This window comes from Scylla paramamosain, chromosome 10, assembly GCF_035594125.1.
Source record: "Scylla paramamosain isolate STU-SP2022 chromosome 10, ASM3559412v1, whole genome shotgun sequence".
NCBI classification, from domain to species: Eukaryota; Metazoa; Arthropoda; class Malacostraca; order Decapoda; family Portunidae; genus Scylla; species Scylla paramamosain.
In genome coordinates this window covers 5,875,307-5,895,577 of record NC_087160.1, presented here as the reverse complement: position 1 = coordinate 5,895,577, position 20,271 = coordinate 5,875,307, and the positions used below count along the sequence as shown (strand labels likewise).

At 37.6% G+C, this 20,271-nt stretch overlaps 1 protein-coding gene across 2 annotated transcripts; it reads left to right on the top strand.

Annotated features, from left to right (window-relative positions):
* Positions 1–384: 384 nt before the first annotated feature.
* LOC135104170 (cell adhesion molecule DSCAM-like) lies at positions 385–20,155 on the top strand. Of its 2 annotated transcripts, none has more exons than XM_064011257.1 (7): positions 385–504; positions 2,229–2,329; positions 2,583–2,745; positions 3,305–3,495; positions 4,080–4,209; positions 5,325–5,471; positions 9,681–20,155. In XM_064011257.1, exons 2-7 carry the CDS (start codon positions 2,291–2,293, stop codon positions 9,830–9,832), a joined length of 822 nt encoding a protein of 273 aa, XP_063867327.1. In that variant the 5' UTR covers positions 385–504; positions 2,229–2,290; the 3' UTR covers positions 9,833–20,155. The 2 variants fall into 2 exon arrangements, with proteins under 2 accessions (XP_063867327.1, XP_063867325.1); XM_064011255.1 differs by lacking the exon at positions 385–504 and adding an exon at positions 1,252–1,534.
* The last annotated feature ends 116 nt before the right edge of the window (positions 20,156–20,271 follow it).

The following is a 20,271-nucleotide window of genomic DNA, read 5'->3' as shown; positions in this document are numbered from 1 at the left end:
TTATTTTTTGCATTAGGGAGGTGGACAGAATAAGGCTGAGAGAAAGGAAGACGTCTTGTGCAGGGAGGCCACGGGAGGAAGGAAGGCATGCAGCTATAACAAGATCAGAAGAGCAGTAATCAGCGTGAACATTGTGATAGAAGATAAGATAGCAAGAGGTGCAACACTGCAGCGATGAGAGAGAAGCTGAAGACAGTCATTTAGAGGAAAGGGATTGATAAAAGTGTGTGTATATATATATATATATATATATATATATATATATATATATATATATATATATATATATATATATATATATATATATATACTCTTTATCAACCCTTATGAATACTAATAGCCCACTCTCAGTGAAATATGCCTGAGCTGTGTTAGAAATACTAATCTCTACAAGAACTTTTAGAGCTCAGTAGTTCGAACCAAGGAACCTACGAGTATCTGTGTAGAATCCTTGGTCGAGTGGCCGAGCTTATCCGTCCCTATGATGTGAACGCTCTCCTAAAGGTAAGTTAAGTAGCTTCCTTGGCTCTCCTATTCTCGAAGAAGACACAGGAAGTAGGGATTGGATGGTACGGGCACGTAATAAGAGATGGATCAAGTGATGAAAGAAGAGTCCTGAATATGGAAGTGCAAGGAATAAGGAGGAGAGGAAGACCCAAGATTAGATGGAAAGATTGCATACAAGATGACATGAGAGAGAAAGGACTAGATACCAACATATCAGGTGGCAGAGGAAATTGGTGGCGGCTCATCAAAAAACAGCGACCACGTATATGGATGGGCTAATAAACTAATGACGAAGAAGCTCTCATATTCTCGGTTTCTGCTGCCGCTACTGCTGCTTCTGTATGTGCGTGTGTGTGTATAAAGTACTGTACACCGTTCACGTTTCGGATTCGCTTCTTTGCAGGGAACTTGTCTGATAATTACACACATATTACACTCTTTAAAATACATCAACTTTTTAGGCTTCACCGGGAACTGTTGTTGAATGTGACGGGATTTAGGATTTTTCAATGGCAACAATTGGCAACACTGTTTTAAATATGACTGTGGAGAAACAAGTGGACGGATGATTCATGTGGTCAAAGACTTCTTGGAGAGAGTGCGGTCTGTGTTGCAAATAATATCATGGTATTATGGCATCTGTTTTCTTCCTCTTCTCCTTCTCCTCCTCATCCTCTTCTTTCGTTGCAAATATATGCAACAATGAATATTTAAAATCCAATCTTATACTGTAGCAGATTATTTAAAAGCCACCTGTACCAACAAAGATCAGGAACTCTTGGACAATAGCTGATGATGATGATGGTGGGGGTTGTGGTGGAGGTGATTCATAAGCGCCATAACCACCAAGCCTCGTCTCTGAAGGCGGTGCAGGCGTCTATAGTGTTTTCCCTGCAAGCTGAGGTGGTTGAGGTGCAGAGCGACGCCCCTTGACAATGCCAGACAAGAAGCTTTGATACGAATCTTGGTCTCAGACATGAAGAAATGGTCTTGAGAAGCATTTGTATTGGTCTTTGCTCTCTAATAGGTCAGTACGATGGAGGTGTTGTTGTGTGAGGGGCAGGAGGGACCCGCCCCTATTGATGGGACCACCACAACAAGGGGCGCTCTTCAATAACACCCCTCTCGTGACTCATGGGATCTTTCTTAAGGTCTCGTGGCAGGGTTTATGAAGGAGGATAAAGCAGAACCAATAATTCAGCTCCAATTCCAGTTGATGAGTGGTGTGTGAATGAAGTGGATGTCATTGTGTTTTTACCGTTATTTGTTTACTTTTCTTGGTTCCCGACTGTGGTAAATCTTCGCAAGGCAACATTTCTCTAATTTCTAGGTTTTGGAGGGTGTGGCTTCCCGAAATGTACCGTGGTGTCCCTCAGCTTTTGTCATTTTTGCGCTGAATATTTCGCAGTTTATGAGATATTACAACTCAGTTTATAGCACGTGATGAAAATTTCATGGGTGGGGTGTGGTCTGACTATCATGTATTCCCACTGATGCCATATTTTATTTTATATATTTATTTATTTATTTATTTTTTATTATTTTTTTATTATTATTATGTTATTTTTATTTATTTATTTATTTTTTTTTTTTTATCAAACTTGAGCAGTCAGTATCATTTCAATTCAGTGAATTGCTACAAACAGTGCAGCTGGTGTAATAATAAGTATGTTTGCAGTGTTCAGTGAATTGCAACTAATACATGTTTCTTTACATTACAGGCTTATATGGAGTATTTGGTCAAGAGTTTGTGTTAAAAGATGCAAAACCAGAATTTGTCAACATGTATGAAAATGTGACCCTGCCTTGCCCCCACAGTCAGGTGGGTAAACCTCTCATTCTGAAGTACTGCTCTGTTATCTTGTTAGAACACTTTAACAAACATTCAGTAATTTTTTTGTGTGTATTGTGTTGTAGTATAGTTAAAATATCTTAATTTTCACCTCTGTAGTGGTTCCAACTTTGGATATTCTTATTAAACTGTTGAGCTCTTCTTTGTGCAAATGTTCTTGATGCTTGGTTTTCATTATTTTGTCAGTTTCCACACTTCCAAATCCATGTCATGTTTTTTGCAGAAAAAGACAATGTGGCATAACATTGGAAAGCCTCGAGGAGAAACAGTGTTATCCAATGGGTCGCTTTTCATCAGTAACGTGACAGAACTCAACTCAGGAATCTACCTTTGTGTTGAGCAGCAAGATGACTCAGTTATTTACTCTGTCCGTCTTGTTGTTGGAGGTAAAGTTTGTTGTTCTTGTAATCACATCAAAGGATGGCTGTGTTGACAATAATCATACTTGAAGTACCAAAGAAGAATTATATATGGACATACTATATGGCAATGTTTTGTATTTTCATTCTTGTCATTCACAACTGATTTAATACCATTATGAAAGGATACCGATGAAATCTTATTAAATAGTTATAAGGCTGATTTAATGAGTTAAGAGATGACAAAAGCAGTTTTGTTCAGCGAATATTTTTTTTATTCAGAAATCTCAATTACTCATGGTGTTCAAGTCTGAGATTATACATATTGCATATAGATTGTGTAAGATCAAGAAAAAAGGATCACTTGTAAATAAGCCACTCCAGCTATCTCTAGGTTGAGCTAGATTAGCTTTGGATAAATTAGTTTACCTAATTTAGTCTAACATAACTCAACCCACAGTAAACCAATCAAAAGTAACTTTTTCTAACCTAGCCCAAAAGTAAATGGGATGGTTAATCTTCATGTGAACCTAAGAAGCTAAATGAATAAGTGTTGAGTGGGTGAAGGCATCAATTCTTCCTCCAGTGCCCCCAGACCCCCCGGAAAATGTGACTGTCCGAGCCCTGACCATCTGTGTGGTGGTGACATGGCACCTACGTCTGGACCCACAGTGGGAGGAGGATCCCTCAGGCCCCCGCACCACACTCCACCTGCAGTACCAACCAGAGGACTCCCCCATCTGGCGAAAACTTCCATCACACATCAGTCCAACACAGGTAGGAGCAGTAGTGTAAGAATAATCTCACTTATAAATATAAAATTGCTGTGGTATTTCTGATGAGAGAGAGAGAGATCCATATACATGTCTCAAATCATATTATTTCCATACCAGGTTAACATATTTGGTCATGGTATCAGTTGTGTGAATAACTGGTATGACATTGCTGAGTGTGTGATGGAGTTTGACCATATGATATAACCATCAGGAAGGAATTCACATACTCCACCCTCCCATCATATGCATGTTCAGCAAATTTGTGTGTATTTTGGGCTTGTCATTGTATCCTAAGAATTGGCATTTCTGTACCACTTTCCACATGTCATCCATTCTCATACCCTGATGTCTTATTGATATGTGTATTGTCATATATTCTTATTTTCTATATATATACCTGCTGGTACTTTGTTACTGATCACTAATCTCTGGTCATTTGTATTCTTTGGCTGGTAGGTTGAAATGTTGAATGTGTTCCTAATTCATTTGATTGAGGTTTATTCTGACCTGAATGGGTGTGAAGTTTTCTACTCCATTTGAGACAGAAGGATCATGACAGTGTTTTATACTGAATTTTCACCTCAGGGTCAAGTGGATGTGTGCAACCTGAGCCCTAATACCACCTATGAGTTCCAGCTGTGGACTTCCAACAGATTCGGCAAAAGTGAAACAGTGTCTTTTGTTGCCACGACTCTCCCTTCATTCTCAGAAGTTGGTAAGAAAGTGTCTATGCTGCATATTTTTACTTTTTAATATACGATGGTAGTTTATATATTAAATGTTTTAAATATATATCTATATATCAGACTGGCAATCCAACATTTGGTGGCCCAGACAAAGAACCAGACACTCATATACACATCATTCACACTCTTAGCCTTGCAGACCCCTGATGGAAAAGGATGGTCTCATGGACCCATTACATCCCAGGAGCCTAGGCATAGAATAGCTGGCCACATACTTCTACAAGGCCAGAGCATGCACTGATTTACCTCTGCCTCTTCATATTGAGACCATTCCCTAGCCCTGTGGTAGGGGTTAGGAATACTGCCATTGTATTCCCTGCATGTCATAAGAGGCAACTAAAACAGGGCTAGCAACCCCTTTTTCTGTATTTTTTTCCTCCGAACAGATACCAGATTTACTGTTAAAAGTGGTCACATTAGATTGGACAAATAAAACTTGGAAGTTGAATGAGTGTGAGATCCTTGTTTTTGATATCTGTAAACAAGGAAGAATGGAGGAAATATCTTAGAGAGAGAGAGAGAGAGAGAGAGAGAGAGAGAGAGAGAGAGAGAGACCCCTCCAGTGTGTAAGAATGACGTACGTGGATGGAACAAGTGAGAAAGACTTATGTTATGACAGTGTTGTCATAGTGAGAGATTTGAATGCTGCCTTCCAAGCTTTATTCAACTCAGACACAAGTAGTCTTGAAACAAAATAGTAACTCTTAACACAATAGTATAAAACTAACTTTCATCATCAATGACAATAGACTTGTAATATAATACAAATAATAGACACAAAATAATATAAGGGTATAGTATATAATTCCTGTACAAGGAGATAATGAAAGTAGCTTACATAGCATGTTACCTCAACAGACCTGTCAACCAGGATGTAAACAAAGTATGACAGTGTACTCAAACAAAAGTACAAATGACATATCCGTATTATAACAGACTATCTCCTAAACTTTAGAGAATTGTGAGGAAAATATCATATCAGAATCAATACATTGATCAATTAATTTAGTGCCATATATATACATGTATCTGTTCGCATGTGAATGTCTCACCTCATGATGCCAAGCCTAATAATCCCCCACAGAGCAGGCCAAGAGGCTGGAGGGCTTGCTGCAGGACTTCAACCCACTGGTTTGGGTGGTAGCAGTAGTGATAGTAATGGTGGCTACTAATGTGCTGGGTGGCCTCCTACTCCTTGCTTATTACTTCCAGCACAGAGTTAAAAGATCAGGTAAGCTCCAATATATCTACATTTCATTGTTCTGTAAAGGTTCCTTCCACACCAAAGACTTTTCATTTTTAAAAAGAATGCAGCATGCACTCATAACATCATGACAAAAGGTGTTCCTTCCACAGCATACACTTATAACAACATGACAAGAAGCGTTCCTTCCACAGCATACACTTTTATTATTCTAAAACAAAATGTTGCTCATCAAGTCTTCTATATTCTCTCTTGAATGATATTGCCAGTTTTATGAAATTCCAACACCTTTTTGCATTGTATTCCCATTTAAAATTATTTAAATTATTTCAACTTTGCGTGGTAGCAGTTGTTACAAGAAATTTGCAGTTGCATGTCTAAAGTAAGAAGTTGCATAATTGAAAATTGTAATAATGTGGAGGTGAGACAGAAGATGAATAAGCCTTTGATTAATGTGAAAGTTGTAGACACTAGCCATTGATATGCAGAAAAAAATGGTAGTTGGTGGATGCAAAAGGATGGCCAGCAAAATAGGAGGGTAGAAAGCAGAAATATGTGAGGAAGGAATAAGAGGAGAATATGAGGATTAGAGCATGCAAGGAGGTATATAATGCAAAGACAAGAATAAATGGTGGCTCTCCTGTTATGGCCATGTTTCATAGAGAATTCTTAGGAAAAGATATCAGGCACTGTATAGTTGGATTGTTGGATAAACGGTTACATCAGAAGTGGGAGCTGTCCTCTGCCAAACCACATGTCATCTTTTATATTCAGTCAGACTGCCTTTCTGTCGACGACCCTAAGTGTCTTGACACCCCCCTCAACTTTTTCTTCATTAACTTCTGCAACATTCACAGTCTAAGATCTAATTTTCAATCTGTAGAACACCACCTCTCCTCTTCTAAACCTCATCTTCTTTTCCTCACTGAAACTCAGGTGTCTGAGGCAACTGATAGTAGCCCCTTTTCTGTTCCCTCCTACTTTCTCTATCCTCATTTTCGATCCAGAGCTGGATGCTGCATTTATGTGCGCAATGACTTAACCTGCTCTCGTGCCCACGCTCTTGAATCTTCCGAGTTTTCCACCATCTGGCTACGACTAGAGTCACTCTCAAACTAAATTTATCTGTGCTGTATACCTCTCACCTAACTCCTCTGACTATAAGAAATTCTTTGACTACTTAACTTCTAAAGTGGAGCACATTCTGACCCTCTTCCCTTTTGCAGAGATCTCCATTCTTGGAGACTTCAATGTTCACCACCAGCTTTGGCTTTCCTCTCCCTTCACTGACCATCCTTGTGAACTAGCCTACAACTTTGCTATCCTCCACGACCTAGAGCAATTGGTGCAACACCCTACTCGTATTCCTGACCATCTTGGAGATACGCCCAACATTCTTAACCTTTTCCTGACCTATAATCCTTCTGCTTATGCTGTCACCCTTTCTTCTCCATTGGGCTCTTCTGATCACAATCTCATATCTGTATCTTGTCTTATCGCTCCAATCCCTCCTCAGGATCCCCCTAAGCGAAGGTGCCTCTGGCATTTTGTCTCTGCTATTTGGGGGGACCTGAGGAGGTATTTTGCTGATTTTCCTTGGAATGACTACTGCTTCCGTGTCAGGGACCCGTCTTTGTGTGCTGAGCGCATAACAGAGGTGATAGTGTCTGGCATGGAGGTGTACATTCCTCACTCTTTTTCTCGTCCTAAACCTTCTAAACCTTGGTTTAACACTGCTTGTTCTTGTGCTATACATGATAGAGAGGTGGTCCACAAAAGGTATTTAAGCCTTCCATCACCAGAATCTCATACACTTTATATTTCTGCCCGGAAGCATGCCAAGTCTGTTCTCCAACTAGCCAAAAACTCCTTCTTTAACAGAAATTGTCAAAACCTTTCAAGATCTAACTCCCCTCATGGCTTCTGGCATCTAACCAAAAATATCTCCAATAACTTTGCTTCTTCTTCTTTCCCTCCTCTATTTCAACCAGATGGCACCACTGCTATCACATCTATTTCTAAAGTTGAACTCTTCGCTCAAACCTTTGCTAAAAACTCTACCTTGGACGATTCTGGGCTTGTTCCTCCCTCTCCTCCACCCTCTGACTACTTCATGCCACCTATTGAAATTCTTCACAATAATGTTTTCCATGCCTTCGCTGGCCTAAACCCTCAGAAGGCTTATGGACCTGATGGGGTCCCTCCTATTGTTCTCCAAAACTGTGCCTCCGTGCTTGCACCTTGCCTAGTCAAACTCTTTCAGCTCTGTCTGTCAACATCTTTTCCTTCTTGCTGGAAGTTTGCCTACATTCAACCTGTTCCTAAAAAGGGTGACCGTTCTAATCCCTCAAACTACCGTCCTATTGCTTTAATTTCCTGCCTATCTGAAGTTTTTTAATCTATCCTCAACTGGAAGATTCTTAAACATCTATCACTTCACAACCAGTCTGATCGCCAGTATGGGTTCCGTCAAGGCCGTTCTACTGATGATCTCCTGGCTTTCCTTACTGAGTCTTGGTCATCCTCTTTTAGAGATTTTGGTGAAACTTTTGCTGTTGCCTTGGACATATCAAAAGCTTTTGATAGAGTCTGGCACAAAGCTTTGATTTCCAAACTACCCTCCTACGGCTTCTCTCCTTCTCCCTGTAACTTCATCTCAAGTTTCCTTTCTGACCGTTCTATTGCTGCTGTGGTAGACGGTCACTGTTCTTCTCCTAAATCTATTAACAGTGGTGTTCCTCAGGGTTCTGTCCTGTCACCCACTCTCTTCTTATTATTCATTAATGATCTTCTAAACCAGACATCTTGTCCTATCCACTCCTATGCTGATGATACCACCCTGCACTTTTCCACGTCTTTTCATAGACATCCAACCCTTCAGGAGGTAAAAATTTCACGCAGGGAAGCCACAGAACGCTTGACTTCTGATGTTTCTAAAATTTCTGATTGGGGCAGAGCAAACTTGGTATTGTTCAATGCCTCAAAACACAATTCCTCCATCCATCAACTCGACACAACCTTCCAGACAACTATCCCCTCTTCTTCAGTGACACTCAATTCTCCCCCTCTTCTACAATGAACATCCTTGGTCTGTCCTTTACTTATAATCTGAACTGGAAACTTCACATCTCATCTCTAGCTAAAACAGCTTCTATGAAGTTAGGCATTCTGAGACGTCTCTGCCAGTTTTTCTCACCCACCAGCTGCTAACTCTGTACAAGGGCCTTATGTATGTACATACATGTACCCATGTATGGAGTATGCTTCACACGTCTGGGGGGGTTCCACTCATACTCCTCTTCTAGACAGGGTGGAATCAAAAGCTTTTCGTCTCATCAACTCCTCTCCTCTAACTGACCGTCTTCAGCCTCTCTCTCACTGCCGCAATGTTGCATTTCTAGCTGTCTTCTACAGCTATTTTCATGCTAACTGCATGCCTCCCCTCCTCCCGCAGCCTTGCTGCACAAGACTTTCTTCTTTCTCTCACCCCTATTCTGTCCACCTCTCTAATGCAAGAGTTAACCAGTATTCTCAATCATTCATCCCTTTCTCTGGTGAACTCTGGAACTCCCTGGCTGCTTCTGTATTTCCACCTTCCTATGACTTGAATGCCTTCAAGAGCAAGGTTTCAAGACACTTATTCATCAGTTTTTGACTACTGCTTTGACCCTTTTATGGGAGTGGCATTTCAGCGGGCATTTTTTTTTTTTTATTGGATTTTTGTTGCCCTTGGCCAGTGTCCTTCCTACATAAAAAAAAAAGTGTAAGGTGAAGCTTGGTTGTAGACTCAGCCACTCATATCTTCAAGTGATGATCAAGATTTACAAGTGTTGATTTGCTCCTATGAGGCACCTTAGCTCAGCTGTTGTCTCTGGCGTCTATAGTGGGCAATGAAGAAATGTCAATATCCATCTTATGGCAGTCTGGTTGTGGGCAGCTATGTTGTAAGGTGACAGCTATGTGAAAATTGATAGTTTTGGGTGTGGGACATTGAGACATCTCAGTCCAACTAATCATTGAACACTTGATGCTGTTAAAATCTTGTTATTAAGGATTGCTGCAGTCACTATTATCTAAATTTTTCCTCTTGTGAGATGGCTTTTGAATGAAACCCTGTCATGATCACTAAGATTGGGAGGATACAAAATTGATTGATTTGTAGTTGTGTTCCATCAGTGACCAAGATGATAGTTTGTTGTTGTGTTCCATCAGTGACCAAGATGAATATTCTTACAGGTGACTCAGAAGATACAGAAAAGATTGAGCTTGTTCCACACATCATTGAGAACCCTGGCTATCAGATGGACGGCTCGCGCAGCTTGGAAACCATTCATGAGTCCCTCCTTTCGTCCTCATCGAGCTGCCAGGGTGCAGCTGCTGTGTTGTAGGTGTGAGCCAAACAGAGAGAGGTGTGCTGACTCAATAACTTATACAGGTGAGGCATTAAGCTGAGGTGTGTAGCCAAAAAGTCATTAATGTGTATGACCATGGAAGGTTTTCTTCTGATTAGTGTATTTGTAATTTAAGGTGAGAGTGAGTGATGGATATTACTCAGAAAGGATGCATGAAAGTGAGAAGATAAGAAGCTACCAAAATTAAGTTAAGTCATTACCAGAAGTTTCATTGGTTTTATATTTCCCTTTTTATTAGATATTTAAGTATCTCTTTTGCAATATTCTCATTCTTTCTCTGATATTTATAGATTTGTTTATTTATTTATTTATCCTATACAACAAAGGAAGTAAACCACAAAAGAGAACCAGTTGGTGCTTTGACTTGGTAATGGAATGCAGGATGGCTCATGTCTGCTGCAAGAGAGAGAGAGAGAGAGAGAGAGAGAGAGAGAGAGAGAGAGAGAGAGAGAGAGAGAGAAAGTACGAACTTTTTAAAATTATTCTGTCAAAGGTGTTGTTTTCATAAAATAATACAAGGATTTTTTATATGCAAGATTGAAAACTTTAATATATTTTCGTGTATGTAATGTATATATCATTTAGTTGTAAGAATCATTCATAAAGTTAGGGGTATAATTTCCATGACAGAGTTGAGCAAGGGTTTGGTATGCTGGGTATGTCTGTGCTGAAGGGGGTTTGGTGTCTTGTGGAGCAGGTCTCTCTCTTCATTGACTTAGGCTTTGTATAGGGCTTCTATTGGTGTAGTGTGAAGGGGAGCAATTATTTTTATGAATTGAATTGGTAAGCTATTTCCATTTATTTGTTTGATGGATCTGGTCATTTGATATTTAAGTGTAACTGAATTGTCGTTCTCAGTGGTAAATGTTTGTTGGGTAATTGTTGTGGTCATTGTTTTGTTAGTGTTGGGTCATTGCAACCATTTAAGGCTTCATTTTATATGGTTATTATTCAATTATAAGATGCACAAAATATGTGTTCTAACATAATGTACATTTCAACTGCTGAATTTATGAATTATTTATTTTATTCTATTACTGATACTTTGAAACCTGTTAGCTTTATCTAAAGTAATCTCGGCTTACCACATAGATAGTTGCCTACATGTAGTCATAATGTAATAGTTAATGCACCGTCATGTTTATATTGTGAAAGAAAAGACAGTAATATGCTAACAAGGAATTATGGGCCTTCCCTTGTATCATATGACAAAAAAGCTCATTACTTCAAAGAAACCTATAGTCTACTCAAAATGAAGTGTTCATTTAGCACCTTGGCTATGTGCTTCTGATTGGCTGGATTCTTTTGTTGCTCTTGTGGAGGTAAGCTGTCACTCACACATCGGCAAGACATGTTCCTACTATTTGCCTTAGCTTACCTCATATACAAGAGATGCCATTACCTCAACATCATTTGAGATAGCAGTGACTGTAAGACTCAAATTTGATTGTCAACACTCAGTAACACAAAACATGAGTGACAAGCATAAAAGATAGCTTTTAAAATGTTCACATTGCTTGTTATATACCATTGTGTTTGCAATATTTATTGAATCAATACTGAAATTGCTGAATTTGACTTATAAGGAAAAGTTACATAAATACAGAGGTGTAATTAGATTACAGATAAAGTCAAAATGTTAGTAAAGCTTGAAGACATTTCATAAGACCATGTGGTATTCTCCTTCAGTGCTCCTGAAGTGATCATGTTGCAGCATACATAACAAATACCAGTATATAGTTATGCTTAAAATGATCTGTCTGAAAATGAGGGAAGTATCCAGCCATCAAGGAGATACATGACACCATCAGATGAACTCTTCATTTGAACAGACTGCAGTTTGATCTTGAGCAGTGAAGGAAAGATTGTTTGTGTCCCTGTATACCAAGGCTGTAATTATATACTGGATTCTCACTGTGTAATTTGTGCATCTCAAGTAATGGAGACAGTAGATTTTTAAGAAGATATTTGATAGAAAGGATGTGATGAGGAGGAAGGAAACTGAGAATCTCACGTGATATATTGTCTTCTGGAAACGTACCAAAGAAAAGTAGTTTGGTAATTCATGTTGAAAGTCTTATAATGCAGAAGTGTACCTTTGTAATGTGTATACCTAACAGACATCAGCAGCTGACTTAGACCTTGAGCTAGTCAGTACCTATTTATTCATTGACAGTCATTTGATATGTCATCTTTTTCAATGTATCAGGTTTCTGTTGTATTTAAAAATGTTACATTATGCTCATTTGTTGTATGTGAAGTTATTTTAACTCCAAGTCCTTCCCATCATAAGTTAACAAATAACTTTTATCTGAAAAGAAACAATTATATCATATAATGATGTTAATTTTCTGTATTATAAGCTTCATGTAATATTTCTAGTTTTTAAATAAGTGAACCTCACTCATTCATAAGAGGATCTCTTTGTACTCATTCAGCAAACCATGTCACTATTATCATTGTCATCACCACCACCACAGTCACCCCTATTATTATCATCAGATCTTAGTCTCAGGCAATGTAAATAGAAAACCATAATGGGGAGCCTCAAGATCATAGTGAATCACCATGTGACAGTGCTGGTCTCATACTGGTTTACTGGAGTGAGATTTATTGCATTTAGCTTTTGCAGTAGGGAATGGAATGGAATCAGATGTGCCATTCCCTGTGATATCTTGTTGGTGCCAATATGTATTGGCAGAATATTTCTACAAATCAAAACTAGTGTGAAGATTCAGGAATATGAGATAAAAGAATAGTACATGAAGTGACCCAGCAAGCAACAGCCCAACAAGCCTCACTAGGACAATACTATGGCTCAGTGTGTAATGTTAGTTTTCTAGGTTTACTGTACTATCCCAGTGCATGTGTCTCGCATGGATTTGTTTCAGAATAGTTTCTTGGTGCTTTAATGTAGTAGGACTATACGCCTGTCAAGTATTAGGAGCCTCTCAAAATATGTTATGCAAATAACATGGGTATAGAAATTGAACAGAACCTCTGCTATAATCCCAATTTTATTCTTTTTGAAAGTTATTGCAACTAATTTAAATAGAGAGATTTAAAATCAATAAACAATGTGGATAATTCACCTGCAAGTAATAAATGACATGCATTTGTAGCCAAAGGTGGCAGTAGAGGAGGGAGATGAGGCTCCTCTTCACTGTCACTGACACTGCCACCACCACCACCTTCCTCTCTCCTCTCTTTTTTTAGTTTCTAATGATGCCTCCATTAACTTTGTAATCTTTTTGTCTACTACTTTCCTTTCCTTCCCATCAAATTCAGGAATGTCATCAAGAAGATTGTCTTTATCACAGTCTCTTGTCTTTTATTTCCAAGATTTGTTGCAAACTCTCAAATCTCACAACATTTGTTTAGATATCTGGTGATAGCTGTTTGTTCTCTTTTCTTCACTTTCTTCTTATAAGTGTCACCAAGTTCCTGGCAAGGCAGGACCAAGGATCGAGGAGGGAGGAAGCTGGGAGTCGAAGATCCAGGGAGGTGCTGGGGAGCAGTGGTATGATGTCATGAGCCTGTCCAAGGTGGCAGATGATTTGAACTATATTAGATACAAAATTAGATAGAGGTCCAAAGTGGTACTGGATGTAAATTCAGTAGATTAAAACAAATGGAAGATCCTATTGTAAATTGGTACATTATGTTGGTGAGGGGCAGTGAGTTGCCCTTTGCTTGCTTCAGGTGTAGCCTGAACTCATTTCATCTGGATAACTTTAAATCTGGAATTTTCCTTTTCATATTTTTCCTTTCATTTACAAGATATTGCTGTTGTACTACAAGTATGCTGTGAGAAAATAATTCAGGTGTTATGCATATGTACACTCGTATAACCAATAAGTTTTAACTGGAAGTAGGATGATTTGTTTGATGAGACCATAAGATATAAAACAAATAATAAAAGATGATGCCATCATTCAAGATTAATATAACTACAGTGTGTCTCAATGGAAGGAATGTTATGAGCCTGAATCAGTACCTCAGTGTGAGTGACTCAGTTGTTTGGAAGCATAAAGTGGCACAATGCTGCTCACACATTACAAGAGAAAGAACATGAAGGTGAAGGTGTTTCACCACCCTGGTGAGTTAAATCATGCCAAACACCTATGTCATTGGGACATTTTAGTTAAGATATATATATATATATATATATATATATATATATATATATATATATATATATATATATATATATATATATATATATATATATATATATATATATATATATATATATATACAACTTTGATCAACTCAAAGCCACCCAAAAGAAAGAAAATTGCAGCAAAATGACTAGCTGAGGACTGCAAATATCTAATTCAAAAAGCCACCAGATCATTGTCCCTGGTTGGAAGATCTTACCCACAATGGGAAAATTGTCCATGTTTCCTTTCATTTGTACCTCCTAGTGTTATTGTACTGGGCATTTGTCAACTAAAATTTGAAAGGGTGAGGGTGTACAACAAAACAAGAGATTTTAACTGGAATACCAAAAAAAAAAGAATTAGGCTGAACTAAGATCACACACCTTGATGCCTTTAGTGTAGCAATATATACAAGTGGCATGAAAAGATGCAACAGTTCATTTTATCAAAAAAAAAATATGAGTGTAATGTGAGACTGACTGAACTTTGATTGGTCATTTCATTCAACCTCTTTGCAAATTGCCATTTACTGATTTATCCACTGTCTAGCAGGTTCCCATGCTGGGATGTTAAACTGAAATTATATGAGTTTGCCTGCAAGTCAACAGAGCTTCTATAGTAAATTTAATTATTCTGGCTATAAGATGGGATTGTACTGCTGATGGTTAAAAATGGAAAGTATTAATGCATGCAGAAACATGATTATGCTTCTGACTTCTTTCTCATCTCAGTCTCTTACATGATGCATTAGTTGATTTACTAAGGAAAATGTTGTTTTACCCCAACCCTCTTAATTGTTGTGTTGACTGATGTGAATGAATGTATAACAAAGCATTCCTCTGCATATCTATCTACATATCTAATGTGATGAAGGCATTGAATAATCATTTGGCAGTACAAAACAATTAGTCTTCAGGGAATGTTCATGAACATTAATGTTTATTTTGAAGACAACAGTTTATACCCTGTATGTGTGTTCAGTATTGATCTCTCTGTGTGTGTTTGTGTCTGTGTGTGCATGTGTTTGACTAAATGAACATGTGTGTGTGTGTGTGTGTGTGTGTGTGTGTGTGTGTGTGTGTGTGTGTGTGTGTAGTAAGCAATAATTAATGTTACAACAAATCCAGTGGCATTTAGTCTCTGGATCAACTTTTGAGTGGTTTTTGGTTTTTAGTTTAAGGAACTGCATGGATACCTTTCAGTGACACCTATGTCCTTTCATCACTAGTTCTTATTTTCATCTGACATTAATTCTTTTGTCTTTTCCTACTTAAATTATGTAAATAGGAAATGCTTTTAAGCTCTCTTCTGAAGAAAAGTTAAGCTTAAGATTAATCATGGTGTGTTTCTTATGCTTCAGAAGCTTTAATTTTTTTTTAATGTTGTTTATAATCAAGAGCTTTGCTGTCCCCACAGCAACAGCCTGTATCTTGATATTAAGGTTCTTGTGTCAAACCTTCCTCATTGCCCTTTTGTCTTTATGAATTGCATCTTATGACTGGAACTGAATGCTAAGTCCTCTGTGGCTTCATGAGAGCTAATTGAATCTATCATTGAATGTATACATTCAATGAAAGTTAATTGAATGTATCAGTCCTTTTAGTCTGTAAGAGAGATATGGTCCTTACTTTGCAGTGTTGAATGAATGAAAGCTTTGATGGCCAGTTCATGCTTAATATTGACAGAGTACAAAGCACATATTGTATGCACAGTCAGAGCTGGTGCTACAGTCATATGTCTGATGAGTGGGATGAGACAAGGAGAGAACCTATTACAAAGTTGGTGTTTATATAATTGATTATAAGTATGCATAGGTCTGATGCAGGCTCATCCTTCACCTTACATAGCCCTCAGTTGAGTAACAATATAAAGAATGGCTGGTTACAGAATTGCTAGCTTGTGTGATCACAACATGTGTGCGGCTACAAAGTTCAGTCCTTATACACCACCATCAATAAAGGGGTACTATAAGAACAAGTATCTAGAGCCCAGGTGGCAAGGCCTTAAGTGTCTAAAACCAGCTGGCACGTATTGCTGTTAAACACAATGCTGGGTTGTGTTGAATAGACCTCTTTACGACTGGCATGGTAGACTGCCCTGGGGCCAAGATTGTAACTGTATTAGTCACATGTTACCTTGGTGTTTAGAATTTATGTAGTTAAATTACCTCACTTCTCAGTGATTTTGTCCATTTTATCAGTTGGGTTTGAGGTGTTGATAACTCTTAGAGGAGCAAGATGGAGGTAATCTTATGTGAGGAGAGGCCTAGTGTGACAATTGTTGGTGCTGCTTATTGCTGATAAACCAACTGTTTGAAATACTGTCTGCTTGCTGGTTAGATGTGGTGGAAGCCCTTGATATCAGCTGGGCTTACTATAGTCAGTCATCTGCTTGGTCTTGGCCATTCATGGAACAATTGGACATTGCCTGTGTAGCGTAGGAAATGGAATGATGATGATAATGATGATTCATATGAAATAACTACAAAGATGTTATAGGTATGCATTTATTTATTGAATTACTGTAGGATCACCATTTTCACAAGTACATCTTCATAACTCATCATTTCATATATATGAATGAGGTGTGATATTTCCCTGTTGTCATGATTTGTTCCATCATTCCCTGAGGAGGTTCAGCAGCATATAGCAACTGTCACCTTGATAGCATGAGCAACATGGACCATTGTGATTGTACTTTGTTAGGCACTCAACTATCTCACTTTGTGTTTTGTACCCTACTTGTAAGAAGTATGACACTGCACATACTAGCAAGACCAGAAGGAGTAATGTAGAAGCGTCAGGTGTGAGTAAAGGATAAGATGATGGGCTACATATTTATGATAATAGATCTGGAAAGCGGTGGTACTTCACTTCCCTCAAGTAACAGCAACCAGTCACATCTGATAGTTTGGCAAGTGTCCACAGGAGGATTAGCAGTCACCACTGTCATTGACATAATATTTGGTAACAAGTAAAGAGCAAGAGGTAACAGGTAAAGAGCAAGAGTGTTGAATTTTAAATCAATGATAGGCAGGCATTCTTAGTGTAGGCTGATGCAACCTGCCTCCTCAGATACCAATCACTCATGCCTCTTTGCCATACTTTCCTGCTACCTTCTCATTATTGACTGGTTATAAGAAGAAAACAACCAATATATGTTTCACATGACTGGTGAAATAGCTCAATTGTATTACCATAAAGAATGTCTTCTGATTAAATTACCTGTATGTAAGAGAATCTCGTCTGAATACAAGGCTGTGTTTTATGAAATTACGTAATTACAGTATACCCACCATAGTTATTCCTACAATACCACTGTTCTTGAATGGCTGAAGAAAGTAATGCTTCACTTGATACAACTTCCTCTATTCTGCTAAATATGACAGGTACTGTTATCAACTTGAACTTTTTAGAACATCCTGGATCAACATACTGTTATCAACTTGAACTTTTTAGAACATCCTGGATCAACTTACAAAGCACTGAAGTGTTTTTATAGTGTTTCTTTTGTGAGAAACCTAATTATCATTTGAATCTACGGATCAGAATTCCCATAGTTAGAAAAAGTAACGAAGTAGCATTCTCCTGAACACAATTGCTGGTGAAATGTTCTCTTGAAAAAAAAACAAAAGTTATATCATGCAGGGAATAATTGAAACATTTACGTAACCTTTTCCTCCTGTTTGTAAAACTGTACCATACATGATGTAAGGTGTAGCTGGCAGTCATCGAATCACCACATCCTTGATGTGGATTGCTATCGTATTTCTTGAGGCATTCAGAAAGAGGACACCTTGAGTCCATGGACCATTGCTCAGGATGTCTGCAAAGATCCCCCATAGGCTCAGGGATTTGAGTGCAGGTGATGGCTTGCATTATCAGGGTTGACTAGTGATTGCTTGAATGGCTCACCATGGAAATGGAATGTATTGGCTCTGATGTAATGGTTACATATAATTCAGTGAAAGATAAATGTTGGTATAGCTATGCATTTTTGTCACCATAATGCCTACTATGCTCTGAAACAGTTGAAAAGAAAAGTAATTGTAAGGTAGAAATTGATAAGATTCTATTAGCAGGCTTCAGTTAAGCTTTTAAAAGTAATCATTATTATTAAGTTACAAGCTTTTAACTTACTGCTAAGAGTTAGTGTTTTATGTAAATCTGACAAAAGTCAGTAGCTTTATTACAAAAATTGTAATTGGCATTAATACTAGTAATCATATATATATATATATATATATATATATATATATATATATATATATATATATATATATATATATATATATATATATATATACAGTATTTATACACACACTGTGTATTTCATAAAATATTATCAGTAATGTAAACTTTGTGATTTTGATTACAAAATAAATTTTTATGATCATGTGGAATGTATGTATAGGTTTATGCTGTATGCATTGTCTTGCTTGTGTGAGGATGACATAACAGTTGTATCATCAAGGTTATAATGCAAACCATCCTTTGCACAAAGGTGACTAATCAAAACAGCAAAAGAGCTAATTGCTCCTGCAATAATTCTTGCCTCTGTATGTTTTCTCGCTTGATACTTTCTTGTCAATCTTCCATTGTTTCTGGCAGCCAGGTCGCCTTATTTCTCAGAAAGCTCAGGTTTAGATTTCAGGTCCCCAGCCATAGAAAACTGTGAAGTTTTATAATTCTTTTGTTATAAAAGTTGTCAATATGAACAAGATAGATTTGTATGCGATGAAACTTGGCATAAAAATACAGTGTTTTGTACTCAATTTCATACAGACTAATGGTAAATTTCCAGTAAGTCATCATTAAAAGGAGCTGTAAAAAAAAATTTGACTGAATAACTTGAAATTTTGTTGTTTGTGCCTTTTATGAGTGAGCCACACGTGTCTTATTTGCAACAGTGTTGTCGGCAAGGCTTTGACACGAGTAACACATCTGTCACTGACAGTCCATAAATCTCATTTGCTGCTATCATACAATCTTGTTTTCATTGAATTTTGTTGTCTATTCCAGATGGTATTTTGTTTTCGTTGTAAGCATATGTTATTTCATAATGTGCGTCACACAAAATGAATCCGTACTTTATGTTCTTTTGGAAAGGAGAGGGATTAGGGATTATGGGAGCACTTGGTGTTAAGTCATTTGTATGTTTGGTTTACAAAAACTGCCTACTTCACAGTAGACTGAGTCCTTGAAGTAGCATCAGTGGTTGTTTGTTATTTATCATAGCACATTGGAACCAAGAACATTGGGGGTTGCATTATATTTTCCATGAGTGAATTCAGAATATACATTTTTAAGATCCTATACAAAGCTGTCATTTAGTTAAAAGATATAAGGTGTAAACTTAAGATTGCTGCTTAGGTCTTCCATTTACTTAAATTATTTTATTAGCCACCAATTTTAAGCAATTGTTATTATTTATTATTTCATTATTTGATTTATTTTATTCCAAAATCAGTAAATTTGGTTCAAAACATTTACAAGATATCAATAACATTTGGCTTCTGGCCTCCCATCTTACAAGTTTTAATTTAGGCTAAAATTTATAATCAGCCCGTAATTTTTCTTATTGAGGTACTTCATGTGTTTAAAATCCAGATCACCATTTGTGATTGCTTTTTTTAGCTGCATTATTAGAGGTTAAAGGGGATATTGTAGTCTACAACTTTACTTACTGGATAAATTGTTTTTGTGTATGCACATTTGAATTAACACCTGTCTTATTTCACTTGCTGTTGTGGTTTATTCTTCATGAATTACACAATTTTTTTTTTATTTATTTGCTGCATGATGCTTGATGCAGCAATTGTGACTGATTAATTAGTACCTGGTTGTAAAATGATAACCTAGTTTATAAAGGATACAGACCTATGCCCTATAGACCAGTAAATAAACAAGTAAATGGAATGTATATGTCTTCAGATAAACTTGATCTCATAAATATGTGGACTTTGAGACTAGAGTGTTTGCATGATGTGTTGTGGAAAGTCTTAGTATTGCTAAGTGCCAATCTCCTTTTGTACCATACTAGTCCTATGCCTTGCTTTGTAACTGCCTTACTCATAAGTGATTAGGGTTGGCACATCTGTAATGTGGTTAATTGCTGATATAAAATCATCAGATACTACATTAGTTTCCCTTCCTAGAAGAGCATAGAAGAATGTTAGACAGAGGTTTGACTCTTAGTGTTGGTGATTATAGAATCTGGATCAGCTGCCGTGCACAGGTGATAAGCTGTTGG

What these genes read in the sequence shown, in the direction of transcription:
- LOC135104170 (XM_064011255.1), top strand. Translation starts at nt 1,492, where the DNA reads ATGGTCTTGAGAAGCATTTGTATTGGTCTTTGCTCTCTAATAG. An exon ending in TGCCTTGCCCCCACAGTCAG is followed by an intron (nt 2,330 to 2,582) that starts GTGGGTAAACCT and finishes TGTTTTTTGCAG; the next exon opens with AAAAAGACAATGTGGCATAA. An exon ending in CACACATCAGTCCAACACAG is followed by an intron (nt 3,496 to 4,079) that starts GTAGGAGCAGTA and finishes TTTTCACCTCAG; the next exon opens with GGTCAAGTGGATGTGTGCAA.